General features: G+C 36.0%; 1 protein-coding gene across 5 annotated transcripts in view; it reads left to right on the top strand.

Moving 5' to 3' along the window:
- The window catches only part of LOC139971355 (serine/threonine-protein phosphatase 2A 56 kDa regulatory subunit epsilon isoform-like), a 96790-nt gene that overhangs the window by 69699 nt on the left and 6073 nt on the right, over window positions 1-21018 (top strand). For 3 of the 5 annotated variants that reach the window (XM_071977717.1, XM_071977718.1, XM_071977719.1), the window contains exons 8-13: window positions 3491-3599; window positions 9474-9527; window positions 11897-11947; window positions 14227-14346; window positions 18990-19117; window positions 20832-20933. In XM_071977717.1, the coding sequence (XP_071833818.1) occupies window positions 3491-3599; window positions 9474-9527; window positions 11897-11947; window positions 14227-14346; window positions 18990-19117; window positions 20832-20933 (564 nt within the window). Of the gene's footprint in view, window positions 1-3490; window positions 3600-9473; window positions 9528-11896; window positions 11948-14154; window positions 14173-14226; window positions 14347-18989; window positions 19118-20831; window positions 20938-21018 lie in introns of those variants that run through there. The other 2 variants (XM_071977720.1, XM_071977721.1) reach the window with 2 other exon arrangements.

Here is a 21018-nt window from a genome sequence, read left to right as displayed (position 1 = left end):
TCTATGTGCTTATATATCTATATTTAAACATTTTTGGCCTTTCCCCCTCCTCCCTCCCCTCCCCCTCCCCCTCCCCCTCCCCTTCGTCACTTCCAGATTGTATGGGTAATCATAATAGTTGTGATTCTCTGTTGCATGATGTATTACCTACAGTGGCAATAAAGATTGCCATGTAGGTAATACATGATGTCTAACAGTACCAACAGTGGCTTCTGACTTAAATAATCTATAATAATTGCCACCATTGTAATTCTAGATATCTCTGTCGCTAGAGAACAAGACTGTGCATCCTCTAAGTCTACTCAATGGTTCAGGTCTCATACTAGTAAACAATTTCTCTCCCTTTTAAACATTATACTGACAGTCTCCTGGTCAGATTTGTGTCTGTTGTCTTTGCATATTATATGAAGTGAACAGTGGGAGATGAATCTTCTACTTTGAAGCATTTTGGGGTGGATTGACCTTAAGCATTTTAAGGATGAGAAGTGGCCTCTGTTATTGGGGATACTTGGAGGTAAAAACATCACACTGAATAAAAACAAAGCATTTATAGCTTCTAATGATAGCATTTGCCTTCAAAATGAAAACTGAAAAGCACAGTTTATATATATACAGGCATATATATATATACAGGCAAATAAATATATATATATATATATATATATATATATATATAGATATATATATATAGATATATATCTGTGTACCGTTAAAATACGACCATGAAACTGTACATTCTGTAGTACAGTTAATACATAAACATAATACATAATACAGATAAAATAAATAGCCTTGATAACATCTTTGAGAAATTCCTCAGTTTCATGTAAAGTAGCCATCAGTTCTACTGGGGAAGCATTAGTATCCAACAATATGATGTATAATACACATATAGTGTATGTATGCAGATTTGAAAACGATGCCTGGCAATGCTGCATCAACAAATGATTCAAGAGGAGGAGTCTTTTGCTTGAATTGGCTCTATGCACAATTTAACCATTACTGAATAAAAACATGACCTAGTATCTCTGCCGACTAATCAGCGAAAAATTCCCCAGGTGGGTCAAAGCTTGATTTTCAGTACGCTTTGGTCAAAATTGCTCTTTCCAATACCATCAGCATTCAAGTGAAAAATGTGTCACGAAAAGAGAGATGAATAGTCTGAAATGAATAGAACCCTTTACATTGGAATATGTGCTGGCGAGCAAACAGTGTCGACGTTCTGCAACGCTGCCGGCAATCTCTCCTGATCAGAAAACCTTTGCATCATCATTGTCATCGATCGATTGATTGATCATTGTGTTCTTGGAGGAAGGCATTGAACGTTGTCAGAGTAAATTTGAATAGTTTTGTAGTAATCTAATCAGGGGAGTGAATGTTGAAGTAAACAACGGGTGGTCTTTGCCTCTCTCTCTCTTTCTCTTTGGTGGGAAAGTTCAAGGTTGAATTATCGTCATGTGACATTCCACAGACCGGTATCGACTTTTGTAAAGCCTACACATATGTCAGCAGGCATAGTGTCTAATCATATACAGTAGCTTTTGTCCCTGAAAATAAACACATTTTTATACAAATAAATATATATAAGATAAATATATGTCTTAAACTTGTTGCATTTGTTTACCAATGATAAAACTCAGCCTGTAAATAGGAAAAACAAATGTCACTATGACAAAATAAATGAATAGCAGGACAAGTCTCTCTCAGAGGTTAGTGAGAATGTCATCACATTACCTGAAGTCAGACAGAAGCATCTATTTACTTCATTACTCCCTTACCTGTCTCCTACTCACATCTTCCATATGACCTACAAAATGGTACAGTAACATGCTTGCACTGTGTCCCGAATGACCCTTCGTGGGAGGTCATCCCCCTCATTCTTCCGAATCTACCATACAGAAGTTCTACAACACAGTTTTGACCTGTGAATTTTCATCCGTTTCAAGCCGCTCATAGCTACCTTGTTGGTAAAAAGTTTGGAGGGGATTAGGACAAAGATCCACTTTATTCATTCCATCCACAACAAATCTTGCACAAATCTTGTCAACTCTGTAGGATGGCCAGTTTAGTGGATGACTATTTCGTGTTTGTCATTGTATGACAGAGTTTTGTAATGACAGATTTTGCATTACTTTGACTGCCAACATTCCTTTGGAGGGGGGTGTGGGAGGGAGGTTGAGGAGGCAGGGATGGAGGGGACTTACAAATTGTAACATTTAGGTCTTTGGGCAACTTCATTACATGCAACCTAATTTTTGCTGTAAAACTCTATCAGCAATGCTACAACAGTCCTGGTAAGCAGCGCTTCCATTCCAAGGATCCATTCCAAGGATCGGTTATTTTAAAGTTTATTAAGTAGTAGGGATAATTAATCTTATATTGTAGAATAGCCTTAAAATAAAACATCATTTTTTTACTTTGCAAATTGATAAGTATGTACATGTCGAAATGTGACAATGTAAAACCATATTCGAACTGATTGATACCTAACATCAGGTTGTCAGTAAATAAACCTAAATTGAATTACTGTACTTAATCTTCTATAATAATAAATAATTTGGTGCTCATTAAACATGCCATTTCTATTGGAGGAACTTAGCACATTGAGAGGATGTCATATTGGTTTGACTGGAAATTGAAGTCGTTGAGTTATTCCCCGTAGATTAAATTTAATGAAAGACTCTGAGATTCTCAGATTTAAACAATCCAACAATAGCTCGTTTTAACGACCATATGGCCCATGAGTCAACGTAATCTGTATATAAATTTCAGTTCTCAATGAGGGAATTCATGTGCAGTGAGATTCATAAGATGTTCTGTTATTGATTATAGATTTAATGATGGTTGGATGGATTGATCAATCAATCGATGGATTGACTGACTGTAGTCTCTCTTTGGTAGAATATCTTCTTTCAAATATTTGAGGAATTTTCTTTGACATCAGTTTCTTTGTTTTAATTGTCAATTGGTTTCATGTTGGGGTGGGGGTGGGGGAGGGGGAGAAGAGAATATCTAGGTCTGCATTCATGTTTCATCTATTCTACATTCATGTGAACCTGAATTAATTCTTGATATGTTAACCTTATAGATAACGTTTCAGTAGCCTTTCATCTTTGGTGGATGTCAGCGATTTCATTTGAGGTGAAATGTGAAAACTAAAAGGTTATAAAAATAGACAATCTTAACATGTATGAATGTAATACTTACTAAAGGTTTCCCTTAAAAATGACAAAACAGTTAAACCTGGAATCTATAGTCGAGTGGGGCGAGTCTTCAATGCCTTTAAACACAAAATTATTCCCTTCACATGCATTTACCACTCATAAGCAGTACTCAGAAGTGCCCATGTACTGTGTAGTCTCTCTGCAGATGAAGTGATCAGCTGTATATTTTATTTATTTATTATTTCTTCACAAATTTATTAACTTTCGATAACAGCATTATTGCATTACTATTAAAAATCATCCCTATTGTGTTTTTATTTTCACAGCATAATCAATGGCTTTGCCCTTCCTCTCAAAGCAGAGCATAAACAGTTTCTTATCAAAGTTCTCATTCCACTGCATAAAGCCAAGGGCCTTGGACTCTACCATGCTCAGGTGAGATGACTTCAATAGTACCATGCTTAATTTCTTTATAAGCTGTTCATGATGTGAAGACAAAATGTAAACTTAAGAAATACTTGCACAAACTATTCATGAGCACTTTCCTTCTTGTATTTACTAGTTGAATAATAGTTAATTCCCCTATTAAGGAGGTTTGAGATAATCGGTTATTAGCAGTATATTTATCATGAACCAATTTCAAAGTAATTGCATAACTAAACTTTAATATTAGAAGAAGTAATAACTTGATGCAATTAATCCTTGGGGGGGGGGGGCAAAATTTACCTTTAAGATGTTTGGTATCTCTGCCAGTCTCATAGGGGAGAGATGACAGTCTAAATAACTATTTTTAAAAGCAGGAAGGAATATATGTCACTTGATAGGTTGTCTACCCGGTTAGAATGCTCTCTACCCTAGTACTGGCAATTTAAAAGATACAGTTCTAAGATTACAAGGAAAACAGAGATTTCATTAGGCCCCCAAACACTTCACTATACATAGTAGCATTTCTTGACCTTTAGATCACATCTTATTTATTTATCCTATACAATCCTGTTTTACACTTCATTCCCCCTCACTTGTTGTGTCTTTCACACCAGAAGAATTATTAATTTTCCTGTTGAACGTGTCTGAAAATTTCCGTATGCACGTCACTCTCCTCAGTCGGACGATCCCCAATTCCCCAGCAAATATTTGAACTTCCCAAATAGTTAATGTTTCTGCACTGACAATGTGTTACTGAACACACATGATTCCAGCTCAGGACATCTCATGTTGGCTTGATTACTTCTCCTAAGTGTAGGCATTTGGATCGATCAGTGATTGAGGACTTAAAATGTGGAGTTGGTTTCCATGGCTACTGCCAGATTTCAAGAAGATAGGCTTCTTCCACATCTATCATGTGAAAATGTGTGCGAGAGAAATTGTAGCCCATTTTACGTGTCTCTGCTCCTTTTTCTTTTTTTTCTTCTTCTTCTTCTTTTTTTGGTTGATAGCTTCAGATAAATACCTTGCACTGAGTTACACATTGATTAGCAAAAATTTGTGTGCGTGTGTGTGCTCTTCTGCACGTGTGCAAGATAGTGAATGTTTGCCAGATGATCCACTCAGTTAGTGTATCATCCACTTTTCTTTAGTTACATCTATATATCCTCTTTTATTTAATAATAAGCCAATGATTATCAAGAAGGAAAAGCTTTTGAGCTATTTTATCACAAGCTGAGACAAGCTCCCATTTCCTCTCTTGTTTTTTTCCTCCCATGGAGAGATCAGTTACCATGGTGATGGATTGTCATAACAATTCTTTGTGATATACTGTACATGATTGAATGCAATGAAGACCCAGACAACCCATTGCCATCTCTGTAAAAGCCACGCACACACACACACACACTCACATTTGTTCTTTTTTATCGATGACGTCTGCCAGTGAGCGAATCTACAAGTAACATTTACCCTTCTGTCTGAATCCCGTCTCTGTTTGGTATTGGCATAATTAAATTTTCATTCAATTTGTTTCCCTTTCAATGGTTTTCCTTTACTCAAATGCGTCAATGTCTTTGGCAGAGAATTTTGAGAATTGAAAAATGCGATGTGGAAATTTTGCAGTTGAATGTCTTCGCAAACGAGTAGAATTTATTCGTCAAAATTGGTTTTTAAACGGAGAAAGATATTTCCCAATGTCATGTGAAAATTTGCATTGCTAATTTCAAGTATGGCAGAGTGGGTTTTGTAGGGAATTAGAAATGTGAAGTATGATCTTGGTAAAAATTCGTTTTTCATATCAAGAGAAGTTCGGTAACAAGAAATTGGCAGCCTTGATTATGGTTTGAAAATATTTTGTAAAAAGATCGTTGCTAGCTTTCGTAATTTAGTCAGTGTAGGCAAGGTTACAGCATGCTCTTCGTGTGCAACGTGAGATTCCTTGGGTTCTGATAGTCAAATTTCAACAGCCATATCATCTGAGCTGTTGTGAGGCTTCTCTCGTCGAGAAGTAATATCACGGATTAATCATCAACATTACTTGTAACCTTCAGTTTTGTCGGTTTAATTTGTACATATCCAAAGAACAGTATTCAAGAAAGTATTACATAGACCCTGGCAATGATAATGTGAAGAGCATGCTGTAAGTAATTCTTTCAGTATTGCATCGCAAACTGCTATGCAAACTGCTATACAAAATGCTATGTAAAATGGTCTAATAACTATACAAGTACACAGATATATAGCAGGGTCTGTTTTTACACCGTAACAGTCGTGTTTTATTTAGAACAAACTTCAGAGCCTTCAAAATTGCTACACAAAATTTTGAAAGCTAAAATTCTTTCCTGACATGTTGCAATTATAAACAACATTGGACTTTTGAAACCTAGGATTTTACAGAGGTTGAAGAGAAGCGTAGTGGAGATGACAAAAAACTGTGTAAAGCTCTACAGCATCTGTAGGGTTTTCATTGTACTAGTCCAAGTACATCCTGTGTAAGATGATTAAAATGTCACTGTTTATATTTAGTGTTATCAGTCCTTCTTATACGGACATGTCCCTTTCATATGGCATTGTTTACATGTAAGCATCTCTCTAAATCAGAGCATGTCCATCGATCTTGTTTTGAGTGCCCTTTTAAAGTGTTTACGGGTCGGTCACGCAAGCCCGTAGCCTGTAGCAATATACAAGAATATGCAGTTGCGTACGTATCGCCGTCGGCACGGTTGTGTCCTGTCATACGAGACTATGGATATGTAGGCTTTCATATGCATGAGCATAGAGTTGAAATACTAGATAGCCAGGAAATATTTTTAACACTTATCCCAAATGTAGTCTATTTGCTATTGTATAGTCAGGCCACAATTACACTGTGAGGTTTATCCTTATTGCCACCTGTAGGGAACAATTATACATATAAGATACGTGGAGGTTGAGATCATTTCGTGAATATTCACGTTGTCACAATTACATTAAATTCTTCCTTTTGTGTGGGTGTTGTTCACATGGAATCAGCAGAGAAATTTTCCAAGATAATTACAATTGTAAAAAACCATCAAGGGGCTATACAACAGCAAATGTATAACTTTAGCTCATTCAGGCTTTGGAGTCCATTCCTATGGAACGATGAGCTTGAATGACTACTGTAATTGCATATATATATTCAAAACAGTGAACTTTTCCCATCGTAACTGTAGCATGGAAATTGTCTGCACCTGTTGTGAATGATACTTGTTAACTGTGAAGATGCTTCTGAGAGGTAAAGTGACTCCAGAGTGAACGCGAATGGGGTCGCGAAGGAAACGATTAGCGTTTGTGTCTTGTACCGTATGCCCTCTACCGAGAACGGCAAACAAGTTAAAAAGTCATACAGGGTTGAGGACTGACTACTTAAGATATTAAAAGACAGATCTGTTTATCATGCTGGTTTATCGTTCACGGTACACTGTGAAAGCAATTCAACTACTCTGCTCTTTGCCCCGGAAATTCCAAGAATTTACCAGTCTACAGTCACCTCTGTTAGTTGAAGACTATTTTTAAACTCAGTGTAGATATTTTTGGAACACAATAACATATTGGTAGCAGATTTGGAAGATATGTAAATCTATTAAAGTTGCTTTGCGACGACGTAAGACGAGAACAGAGACATTTCTATTTGACGTAGCTTTAAATGTGACTAAAAGAGGTAATTTTGGCTGGTTTCATCCAGACTCACCAAATTGTCATATAAACGATACATTTAAATCAAAATTATGTACTGTATGTGCCATTTGTGAAAGGTCAGAAACAGTTATCATCTGTTTGAGGATGTAAGCTTGTTTTACAGTTGTAATGTTATATCCAAACATTAACCTTAAAGAAATCAGCTAATTTGCATACCTGAATGTTTAATAGCATAAAGTAGCCATGTTAGCCGTGCAGGAGACAACAGAGATTGTTAATGTTCTTTTTTGTTAAGCTTATATCAGTAAAGGAAGTAATTAAATGCCTGGCTCCTCAGTCACCAAATGTCATGTACAGTATAAGTAATACTTTTAAATACAAATCATGTACTCTGTCTTTGAAAGGTCATAGTCACTCATCATCATAGGATGTAGGTTCTCCTAATATTTTAAAGGAAAACATCAATGACACTAGGCAGAATTTTATATGTTAAAGTTCAAGTGAAAAGAAACATTTGAGTGCTTGTAATGTTCCTATAGCTAATGAGATTTTCAAGATATTCAGCTTCAAAATATGCTAAAACTCTGGATTGCTCCTTTAAGGCTTCAGACATGATGAACTCACTGCTCAGTACAGGCCTAATGTTTAATATTATTCCCTTGTAGAGTAAATTCTAATAACTCAACATAAACTGAAACGTGTTCTTCAACTTCATATTTATAAACAAGAGAGCACCCTTGGATGGTGTTTAACAGCATTTGTTCTTGACAAATTTAAAACGTATTATAAACATATCATTGAGGCCATAAAATTCTCATGTTTCCCCATTGAGGTTTGTGATGCATCTGAGGAACTGACTTAATAGTCTGCAAGTGTATTAGACTTAATAGCCCAGTCACTTTAGTTGATGATATTCACTTGTTTTAAAGGTAAATTTTCAAAACTTAAAAGTGATATGTAGAGATCCAATGGAGACTGATAGCAGTGCACTTTAACAAATTAACAGTCTAGAACATGTCAAATTTATTTGTTTGTGCCTAAAGTAATACTTAAATGTTACCCAGCCGTAGCTAAAGGTTTAACCAAAATGCCACTTTGAGCTGTAATTTTATACAATTCTAATTGTCCCTTGGTTTGTAAAGATTTAACAATTTCACATCTTAGGATTTCAGGTCGCTCTAAAAGTTTCTCACCGTTATCCATCCATAACTAATTTAAGAGAGATCTGCCTTAAAAGCGTACCTGAAAGTAGTTAAGCCATTGCAGTATGTGGAAGGCATCTCCTGGAATTATCACCTTAATATCACACTGCAATGTAAAGTAGTGTTCCTTCATTCATCAAGTGCATTTAAGCCGAACAATGTAAAAGCTGTAACAATATTAGCTCCTTAATGGTTGTTTCTTCCCGGGGTCTATTAACGACTACATAAGAGAAGTCACTGTAATATAGGCATGGCAGATTGATGCATCATCTCATGGAGTGTGTGCACAGGAACAGAAAAGAGCAAATTGTCGCTTCTTTACTTGTATCAGATGATAATGTAAATTGTGTAATTTGTCCAAATGAGTTAGTTGTATGCGGTATGGAAGACAGAACTTCTATGGTAAATTTTGTGAAATCCAATAAGTGCAGTATTTGCATGCGTTTCTGATCTCGAAGCGCAGAAACATTGTGCACTTGTTATGTAATCCGATTCAAGTCACATTTTATCTTGCCACCTGACCTAATGTGGTGTTTAGGTTGTGGGTGTGCCTGGGCGGTGGGTGGGGGGGGGGGGTGGGAGGTTGCCGTAGAGCAAAGCTAGCACAAGTCCAATCTGACATTTCCTTGCATATCTTTCAATGTTGTCTTTTGACAGAGGTGAAGCCCAAAAAACGGATGAAATTTGCAAACTTACACATAAAGACAAGCATCCGCTTGAATTCCACTCATTTCAGTAGACCGAGCAATGTTATACATATATATATATATATATATATATATATATATATATATATATATATGAAGATCATTCTATGCAAGTTGTATTTATCACTAATATGTAGTATAATATACATGCAAACACCTAGTTAACATCTTGTGGGTTATTAGATGCTATAACTTCAATCATTTAAGTAAAATGTGGTATTTTAGTTTATATGTAGATATGTGCTTCGTAGAAGACCCTACCAAATGCTTCATAAACATGTTTGTTTTTTTGTTTTACATTTGTCTTCTTATAGCTTGCCTATTGTGTTGTTCAATTCCTGGAGAAGGATGCCACATTAACAGAACCTGTAAGTAGTTCTCACGCTGTTGCTTTCTGCATCTCCATCTCCTCGTCGGAGGAGGAGGAGAAATTATGGCACCTACGTCAATACTGTTTAGATACTTCAGCCTTGCATAATTTCCCTAATTCAATTATTTTATGCATATCTCAGATATCTTTCTCCCAGGGTTAGAGCAGCCATGAAATTAAGGAAGGTTGTAAATGTCAGGTTGTTCTATTTTGATCAAACAGTACTAAGAGATTCAATAATGGAAGGCACCATTCTTGCTCTTGTTTTTACGACGGAGGGAGAGAGAGGGGGAAGGCAGGCGATTGGAGACAATTGGTTGTAGGGGGTAGCTGGGTATAAGGGGTAGTTGGGTATAGTGGAGGGTTTATGTAATATTTGAATGTATTTATTTATTTCACTATTGACGTCTTAATGATTTTGGTCATCATTTATTTAGTTATCATTATTTATGATTTAGGTTTTTATTTGTATACATTATTTATATATTCATTATTATTTTAGTTATTATTTATCTAGTTATCATTATTAGTTGTTACATGAACAGGGAAACAGCAGCCCTGTGTCTCCTTTGTGTTGTGCCCCAAACATACATCTCAGTGCAAAATCCATATTCGATATTACTTTTATAACCTTCTGAATATTATATGTAATAAATTTCATTCTTTTTTTTCTCTTTTATTTCGGTGCGTGTTTGGGCAAAAACAGATCAATGAAAAAATATAGAAGACAGATTTCTATGTAAATGGTGGCAATGAAAACAAATTCAAAAAAAATATATAAAATTTAAAAAAAACATAGTGATTCATGAAAATCACTTTCCAGTTTACTTTTACAGGCCTCTAAAAATCCCACAGGCAATCTGAGGTGCTTGTGTTTAAGCAACTCATGAAATTTCAAAATGCTCAACATGAGGCCTGCTCTCTACAAACAATCTTTTACAGGGAAATTTTACTAAACAATTTGTTGCAATTGAGAAATAGCAATGGAAGAAGGATATTTATATAAAGGAAGAAGAAGAAAACGTTCATGCAATTTTTATAGTTATATAGTTTTCCCCACAAACACCTGTAGGTGCCTTACACCCATTCTGTTAAATTAATACAACTTTGCTGTGAGTTTAGTAAAAATGAGGGTTATGTAATGTTAAAAGCCAAAACTCAGTCAAGATTATAATGGCATTTAATAGTGAACGTCCAATGTAGAGATGGTGGTGTTTTCTTTATTAATATGGCAGTATTAATTTGCATATATGTGTCTGTGTGTATCGTTGTGTATTGTGAGGACAGACTATCCAGATTAGAGTAAAGATCAAAACCCCACATTGATAAATTTTTTATCTTAATTTAATAAATTATCGTTCCAGAGAACTAACAGACGATAAAACGTATAAAATTGGTTGAAACATTTCCATAGACTTTTAGGAATAGAAATTTTTCGAAATAAAACTTTCATAGTTTTGTGCTAGAGGTTTGTAAAGATGGATAGGTCCTTAATAATGTATAGTGCAGTGTCTTTGAATAATTTGTTTACATGTCAGGTAGACAGGCATTGTAAATATTTACAGGATGAAAGAATAAAAAACCTGTATGAATATGTTTTATTGTTGATAGCTACAGTTTGCAATGGATTAATTTTGCTTTGTTTTTGTTAAATTCTCACTAGTGACAGGTAATAATAAAAAAATGCCAAAAAAAAATTTAAAAAAAACTGTTGAAGAGACTGTATAGAGCATTTGTCATACAACAAAGATTTAATAGCAACAGATTGTTTACAGAAACAAACTATGAAATATAGGCTGTAATCTGTTGCAGAGTAAGGCTTTGGTTGTTGTACCTGCATTTGTTTAGTGTAGTTATGTATGACATTGTCGTCGTGACCGCAGAGGGTGGGGGAAGGATGCAGGGGGTGGGGCTGGAATACAGGAACAATTTTTGTTGTTGTGTTAGAATGAATCTTTGTACATATAGTTATGAAGAAGGACCTATAAATGGGTGAGTGGGATTGTAAACTCATAACCAAATCAAAATGGAAAATAAATAAAATAATTGAGAAGATGAATATCGGTATCACCAAATTATGTTAAGGATAAAAGAATATGAATATATATATGTATGAACACTATATTAGCGTACAAGATGATGTTTACTTTAAAGTTGAAATGTTATGTTGATCGTGTACAAAGTACCTCAAAGTTAATTTCATGCGACAAGATGGAATATCCGTTTAGAGTTTTTCTAATCCGCAGGTCAGACCGATTCAGATTGGACACGGAAAGAAACAAGTGCTGTCACTTGTGCATTTATGTTCATTATGTTGGAATTTTGCATTGTAAAGTAAGAATATCTCTGATTTTCTCCTATCCATAGGTTGTCAAGGGTTTACTAAAGTATTGGCCAAAAACATGTAGTCAGAAAGAGGTGAGTAAATTCTTATGTCTATCATGTCAAGTTTGTTCGTTTGTTTGTTTGTCTGTTTGTTTGTTAGTAATATTAGTTTGGAGCTGTAAGTTTTGATGAGTAATTAAAGGAGAACCAAACCCTAACATCATCTTTACCTCTTCTATATATAAGAGATGCTTCTGATGATCCTCAAAGAAACGAACAAAACTTTTGACTTCTCTTCAACTGTGACATTTGGTCAGGAGGTCCAGTAGGTGATGGCATAATGACTCTGGGAAAAATTGAAATATTATCCTATGTCATCTCTTCATAGTTTCATAGTTATTTTTAAAAGATTGCTTCTTACTGATAACAATGTACGGTTTTATAGTCCGACCTGTTTATAATTAATGGTGTTTTAAAAAAAATTAATTGCAATGTAATTGCAATGTTTCCTCAAAGAAACGAACAAAACTTTTGACCTTCTCTTCAACTGTGACATTTGGTCAGGAGGTCCAGTAGGTGATGGCATAATGACTCTGGGAAAAATTGAAATATTATCCTATGTCATCTCTTCATAGTTTCATAGTTACTTTTAAAAGATTGCTTCTTACTGATAACAATGTACGGTTTTATAGCCCGACCTGTTTATAATTAATGGTGTTTTAAAAAAAATTAATTGCAATGTAAACTCCTTTCAATGAAGATAAAGTAATAATGAGAAATGACATAATGAAAACAATATCAACAGCAATTTGTTGTAAGTTGATGGCTGTCATGTTCAAACTGCCAACCTTAATTTTATGCAAGAAGATGAAATATTTTATCCACAGGTCAGACTGATTCAGATGGACTAGAAAATAATCTCTGTCATGTGTGCATTTTGTTCATTGTTTGGAATTTTGCTTAAAGTAAGAATATCTATTATAAACAGCAATTTGTTGTAAGTTGATGGCTGTCTCGTTCAAACTTCCAATCTTGTGCGAAGAAACCCTCAAACGAGATATATCCCAGATGGAATAACACTTTTCTGGCTTGTATGGGAAAGTTGTTAATCATTATCATCGCTTTCCAATACGTTAGCGATGTTTATCAGATATCGTGAGACCAACAGCCAGGCGAGGGCAAATACAGGGGCTGTGTGCCACCCAAAAGCAGATCACTATGCCCCCCATCTGTGTCACCATCATGTGCACAAAACCTCTACAAATCACACGACATGAGTATTGTGCCCCCCTCCTCCTTTAATTGCTGGTGTCTTTAATTTGTGTGGTGCCATGTAAGAGATATTATTTATAACAAAGTTATCATAGAAGTAGACTTTTCATCTTTTACAAATACAAAAAACAAAACTATACCATAAGTGGTTCTCTCTAGAAATTATCCACCATTTATTTTCAGTAACTTATCTTTGGTGTTTGAAGCGTGTGAACCTTCCCCTCCATTCCTTAAATTTATTTTAAGGCTGTGGCATTTTGCAATGCAAATAACGTCTGTTTTGTAATTGACCTTTCTAAGCAAAAGGTGATATGTTTGGCCTAGAATCTGCTGCATACCTGCCTGACCAAAATCTGTAAGATCTATTTTGTTCGATTCTAGTTGGATGGTCAAGTGTTTTAATCTCCTTCAGGGGTATTGATTGGTTCACATCATGTGTAGAAAATTCAGTAGCCTCTCGCTGTGGGTACTCTTTCTCTCTCTCAGGTTGCAGTTTATTGATGTGCATTGTAGAGTAAAATGGATGATTGGTTGATTGGCTCAGGAAAATGTTCAAGCAACAAGACTACCTTCAACATTGTTATTCAGCCACCCAAAAAAAAAAAAAAAGAGTCATATAAGGAAAAGTAAAACATTGGTTCTAGAGTGGAATGCAAACTTCTCGTATGGAATAGGGAATTGTTCACGAGGAACAAGGAAGAAATTGTCAAAATTTTACTCTTATCACAGATGTTCCCGATTTTAAAGGAAGCTTTAAAAAAGATTTACTTTAAAAAAGAGAGAGTCAGTTAAGAGGTATTTCACTAAAAACAGTGGCAAGTGATTATGGAAATCTTTGTCAGTGAATTGGAACTAAATAGTGAGAACTAGGTACTTCTTCTGTCATGACTTTATGCCTTTTGTTATGATTAGTGTCAAAATAAAATGTATTTAAACCTTGGTCAAATGTACCTTGTATCATGTTCCTTGGTGAGATTCAGAATTGGGTGAACATTCTTTGAGAGTTGTCAATGTTTTCTCCCAAACAGGTGATGTTCCTTGGTGATGTTCAGAATTTGGTGAACATTCTTTGAAAGTTGTCAATGTTTTCTCCCAAACAGGTCATGTTCCTTGGTGAGATTGAGGAGATACTGGATGTCATTGAACCATCCCAATTTCAGAAGATTCAAGACCCACTTGCCAGGCAGTTAGCTAGATGTGTGGCCAGTCCTCATTTTCAGGTCTGTATTAACTCCACCCTGTCCACTTTGTAAACTTCAAATCTTGCTTCTGCAACAGTTCGGTGAGATGGGAGGGGGAGGTTCATTCAGTTGGAGGAGAATTAGACCACTTCTAACTAAATAATTCAGGCAGATTTAGATTCTCCTCTCCAAGTACACAGTCAACAGAGTTGTTCACTACCTGCTATCAATAGGTGATTCCTTCTTCACTTTAATGTGAATATTAAAAGTTTCTTCTACTTGTCTTCAAAAGTAACGAATAATTTTCTAAAGATTTCGATCCCTTTGTTTGATGACAGGATAGTTAATGACAGCATTCCATCCCTCCATTTTGCACTCAATTATTACTGGGTAGTCTTTAAAAAAAATATATAAAAAAAAGACCTTCACTTTGAGTTTTCTTCGTCTTCCATCTTCCCTTTTCTTCTCATCTCCGGAGATCACACAGGATGTCTGCCTAAATTTCCTCTTCATGTTTCGGCATATATGAGCTACTGGGGTCTGTCCAAATTTCTGTCCATAACCGACAGAATTCCATCTCATGTCCCCAAAGGAACACCTGTAAAATGCCAGGATTTGTCAAAACCAAATTAACAGCTTGAAGGATTCATCATTTCCCTGGTGGTGCATCGTTTGCCGATGCTTCAGCGGACATGAAAATTAGCTGAGAGCAATAGGATGCTAAAAGTGATTGTTAGATCAGCAGACTAATCTGGGTTTTGGGCAGACTCACATGTCAAGATTACCTACTCGGATCCTTTTCATTTTCAAAACAAGCTTACTTTGGCAGTCAAAATCATGAGGGAAGAATGTCAGTAGGACAAGATAGGAATTTTGCGCTGTCGCTAGTCGAAATATTGCCAAATTATTTTTATGTTATATTTACTTGAAAACTCATTGGATATTTGAGTGGGTTATCTCCTTTGTGAGGACACTGGTGTTTGCATGAAAATGCAACTATCATGCTTGTGTACATTATACACAAAGGTTGTCCATGGGATTAATATTAGTTTTCACATGTAATAGTATATTTGCACAATATTTTCCCATTTGTTTACCTGGACTGTACACAGTGACATGTTGGTCTCCCCAAATACATGTCTGCCTCCCCCTTCCCTCCCCCCCCCCACCGCCACCAAACAATTGTCACATTTGTTTTTTATTCATAAAGTAGGTTCTGTTGGGTCCTCCCTTCCCCAAAGCATAAACAGAAAGAAGCCTGGCTACACTCCTTACTATATGTAGTGGTGTTTACTGATTAAGTTCTACATTATCATGTTACATCAAGTGAAATTCAAGGTTGACTTTTACATCACGTGGAATTCTCAAAAAGAAATTTTTGTTTAACGATGAAACGAAAAATAGTGTTGCTGTCCTGCATTTCACTGTAAGGTTTTTCCCCATTGTGAAATACAGAAACTGAATACTTTATATGTAGCTGTGCTGACACATTGTAACATTACAGCTAAAATACTGTGATGTTTGTCTCTCTTTTTTTTTTGGAAAGAGTTTTGTTACTGGAACATAGAAGTTCCTCTTTGTTGGCATTGGCAAGCCATAGTGTCCATTTCAGTATTGCTGTCAGAGCTAAGGGAAGCCTCGCAAATCTAACCGCCATGTCCGGGCCGGTGGATTTTTCCGCGGCTATAATGAGCACAGCCACAAGCAGATAATGAGTCACACTTGAGTGCACACTCTCTCCAAACCACCCTCCACGCTATACAGTTACATTCACAGCCGCGGTCAAGTTTTTACTAAGCCGATTTGAACACAATAGTGAGTTGAACAAAACATCATAGCTAAGTCTCAAGGTATTCAAACGTTTCAAAAAGATAGTATGTTTATACGCCATATTTTATCCTACTGCAGAAGCAAAACTTCTGTGAAAAATAAGTAAGGAAATGTGAATTTACATTGCAGGAATCTAAAATGCTATCTTTCTTATTTTCCCAGTCGGCCAAGTAGGAACAAAAAGTTTCGTTGCCTTTTTGCAAGGACATTAAGTTTCCTGAATTTTTAAGATTTAAAAATCTAAAAAACTGAAATCACAATCTCACTTCTTGTACACGTGCACATAAGCGTGAACCAGAGCCTAACATACGGGATGACTTTAGAATAATCCTACTAAGTTGTATAGAACAGGACCTAAACTACCTAGCTAGGTGAAAAAAAATCGGTTGACTGTAAGGAATTTTTCGCACTCCAGCGAAGCTGTACTTTTTTTTAGCCAGCTAGATCGTAGACATCATGAGGATTGAACAAATGACGATAATTTCTTGTGAAAGAAATTTGAAATAAATGTGGAAAAAATGTGATTATCCTTTCTCCGTTTTAAGTGTAAATGTTACTCTAGCATTCCATGGTTAAGAAAGTTGAAAGAAATAAAGTTTATCAACTTCATTTACTGACTTTTGAACTTCGTAAAAAAAACCGTCCTTTACTACTCTGAAAATCAGTAGAGAAATTTGCAATTGTGTACGAACAGTAAGTTGGTACACCTTTCAAATTTTACGAAGGATCGAGCAAAATACTTTCGAAAAATTCACTCGAAACTGGCATATCGTGCTAAACGCAACTTATGTCATGTAGACAAGGCTCTAGTACACCCATTTATGAATAAACCATACGACCACATCTGGCGGGGGGGGGGGGAAGAAAGTATTTTCTAGAATTTCCACCAAAAAAAAAAGGAAAAATTAATATCCTACCATAGTTAAGTGTATAGTAAATAGCCTAACCACTTCGCCGGTTACGGATCTCACGTAACAACAAAAACACAACTTATTGTATTTTGCGAAGTTGACATTTTCTACAAGGACATGGAAACAATATTTAGCATTCAGTTAATCATGCCAAGTGGCCTAAAACATGGGATTTAAAAGGTTTACTTTCATAAAGACAGCCATACTGTAGCTATTGGGGCCTTGATATCGTGCTATGTCTGTATGGTATAGACTCATGTATCATGGGGAATAGAATGTTTTGTTCATGCGGAGGAGTCGGTTGGCTTGAGGTGGGTTTTACTTACCTTTATGTTACGGGGATATATACTTTTCTTGAACGTCTAAGATAATATTTCGCATAACTTTACCGATCCTTTACTGACTTACCTAATTAATTCTAGAGTGGAGCCAAAATAGTTTACTCCATGAAAAGTTTTTTGGAAACGTGCCAAAAATGTTAACAAACAGGTGTTAGACAGGGGGGTTGTTTGTGCAAGGTACCTGGGAAAATTCGCAGCCCATGTACAGTATGCCTACGATGATATTTAAGTAGGGGTAAACACTGCAGTTGTAAACTGATGTACGTATAGTAAAATTTTCACTGAATAGTAACTTATATCTCTAACCACATGGCAGCCTAACACACTAAGTCAATGGAAAAATCAAGCCTAAACCATCTGTTTATTCGTTGAATTTGTGTCGCAGTTAGCTTCAGAGATCAATGTTACGGTCGATGTTCTCTCTTTAACATACATATGTGGCATAGCTTAACTATTGTTTTGTTTAAATTCTGGTTTGTCAATATGGGTTTTCTGAAGTTCTTGGGGGGGGGGGGCATATATTTAATGCAATGGCTGATTCAGTTTTTAATTCATAGTTACGTACCACTCGTTGAACAAAGGCTCATAATAGTATAGGCCCAGGTAAAGGCTGCTTTTATCGAACTTTCGAGTAGCTGAGTTTCACAATTGTTCATAAGAGACCCAAGAAATTTTATTTGTGAGGTTTGATAACGTGGAAGATTTGCAAGAATTATATAAAGTACTGAATCTCGGACATTTGGTAGTGGTGGATTTTAGTGTATAAGTCACTTTGCAACATAAACTACCGCTTTATTGACTGTCAAAACCGCAAATGTTAATCCGGTCACTTGGCCAAGTTTGCTCATTGTTTGTGAAGAATAACCAGCCTTGTGTTGTCAGGACGCTGTGCTCATTACTCTGGCTGGCAACCAGCGTGTGTGCATTCAACCATGGGACCAATATGCACATGCATAATGAGCAAGGGGTGCGAGATTTCCGCCGGCCCGGAACCGGCGGTTAGATTTGCGAGGCTTCCCTAAACGAACTCTTCAGTGGGTTGTTAAGAGAATGTATTTGTAGATAATTCAATAATTAAAGTCTGTTTACAATTATTGGGGTTGCTATGATATATCCCAGTCATTCTCTGCGTAGATCAGAATAAACATAATCTAGTCAAAAGTTGGAACAATCCCAATGTTAAAATATGTAATGCATGGTATAAATGATACCAGTCTAAAATCCAGCCGGAGACAAAATTGGCTGTGAGCTGTGACAAGCTTCGTTTCTTGTTTTGACAGTGTTTGGGATCTTCTCAAAGAGTTTCATGCTTCCAAGATGTATGTTCTGATGATAAGTGTGATACTTCAAGTTAAAAATATTAAAATATAGGCCTTAAAGAAGGAATAAGCTAGAGCAGAGGAACTTCTCTTCTGAGGTCACTCGTTAAAACCCTGTTCTAGCTAAGATGGTCTCAAAAATTGTTCAACTGACTTGTGTCTGTTTTCTTTGTGTCTATTTCTCATGTTTCTATTTTTTTAGTACAATTTTTTTGTGTGTGTGTAAAAGTCTGCCTCAAAAGTACTTTGAAAACTTTGACTGTTTTTGTCTGTATTTACAGGTAGCTGAGAGAGCCTTGTACTTTTGGAACAATGAATACATTCTCAGCCTAATGGAGGAGAATATTACTGTTATCATGTCCATTATGTTCCCAAGCCTCTACAGGATATCCAAAGAACACTGGAATCAGTGAGTAGTTCAGATATCATACATTGATGGGGAATATATCCTTTATATGCCTTCTTTACATCTATTCTCCTGTTATTAATTCATTTGTTTATAATAACATTTATTTGACAAGTTGAGGAGTGATTGACCTCACTGTCTATATTTCTAAGCATGGGATTGCACTACAATCAGGGAAGAGCTATCGTTTATACTGTTAAAGCAGTGTGTGGTTTGTGTTTGCTTGTTAGGTTTTAAATACAAATAAATACAAATATGCAAAAATGTATTTATAATTTGTTCATTAGTGTGACAAAACTGCATATTCAATACCTATGGAAAGTTTCCTTTTCAATACTTGATATATAAATAGTGACCTTCTGCTCCTGCCTAAAACACTTTTACAGAATATCCAATAGAAGTTTATTTGAAACCTGATGATTGTGGACGAACACTGGCTTGTACCAAGCCTTCTCTTTTGACAATTATCCGATTAATAATGTCAAGCCAGGCATGTAATTGTCACACCCATCGCTGCACATGGGGACGTCAGTCAATGTTAACTTCAGCATTTGACCTATGCTATCATGCATTAGTGTACTTGGCAAATTACTAGCTGACTGCACTACAGGGATTGGGGGAGGGGGAGGGGGAAGAAAAATGTTGAAGTGTTCCTATGGAATAATGCAGTAGTTATGCATGTGAAAAAATGAAGAGGCTTTTGTGGGAAATTACAACATTATGTATGTATGTATGTATATTAGATCCTCCTGCAAACAGGAACTCGCGATGTAGTGGAAAGAAAACAGTAAACAGATGTAGTGGAAAGCAAGCATATGTAGTGGAAAGCAAACAGTTGTCAAAATTAACTGTATGTAACTGAGCTAAATAAAGCTTACATTTTATAGAATGGTTTATAGACATACAGATTGTCACCCAAAAAGTGTGTCGAATGTCTGGAGGATTCCTTAAGACAAGGCACGAAAGGGTGCCGTTTCTGTCCGCATAATAAAATGTTAAAAACCGCTGGTTATGTGTGCTGTGTACCTTCTCTCATCATCTGACACCCTCGAACAGATACTTGATATTTTAGTTAGGCTGCTGTTGCGTTATTTGTCCGAGGAGCGGTTTAAAGTCTTGTGATTGAAAGTGATTTATTTCCGAGGACAAATCGGCAAATGCCTGCAACGTGATCATAGTAGATTTAGCCAGACTAGCCTAGTTTACTGATATATTAATCAGAGTTGAATACCTTCCTTGTATCAGAATGATAAATAATAAGTAACCAGATATTTACTTCACATGGTTTTGCTTTGAAGCGACAACAAACATTGAGGAAGTGCGAACCAAATACCAGTCTTTGTCTTTCAGTAATTTTTTATTTTCAATAATGTCATGTTGTGCATGTTACTTGAAACTTAAACTATAGTCTTATGTTCTCCCCTTTCATTTATTATCTTCTCTGACTTCTTTGATTTATGGGGCGCTCGTCATTTCCAAATTAAAATTCAGTTTTTCCATTTGTAGTATGACAATGGGAAAACACCACCAGGGAAAATGGCATTAATTCTGTAAACATTGTAAATGACAGTTTTGCTTTTGGAACTGATGACGCAACTAGACAACTGTTAAGGGGGAGGGGGGGCAGGGGGAGGGGGAGGTCAGGTTTTTTTTGGTGAATGACGTAGATCTTTCTCTGTGTGTTTTCACTAATCTCTTCCGTATATCTTTTCTACAGAACGATCATTGCTCTTGTGTATAATGTGCTTAAAACTTTCATGGAACTCAACAACAAGCTCTTTGATGAACTTACAGCAAACTACAAATCTGAGAGACAAAAGTAAGTCCAAAACTTCCCAATTTTTATTTCATTTAAAAGTTTGTCAAACTGTATGTTGTTAGTTTCGTACACCTTAAGTATATCC

This window comes from Apostichopus japonicus, chromosome 8, assembly GCF_037975245.1.
Source record: "Apostichopus japonicus isolate 1M-3 chromosome 8, ASM3797524v1, whole genome shotgun sequence".
Lineage (NCBI taxonomy): Eukaryota > Metazoa > Echinodermata > Holothuroidea > Aspidochirotida > Stichopodidae > Apostichopus > Apostichopus japonicus.
Note: the sequence above shows the minus strand (reverse complement) of the source record. Positions and strands in the feature narration are given on the sequence as shown.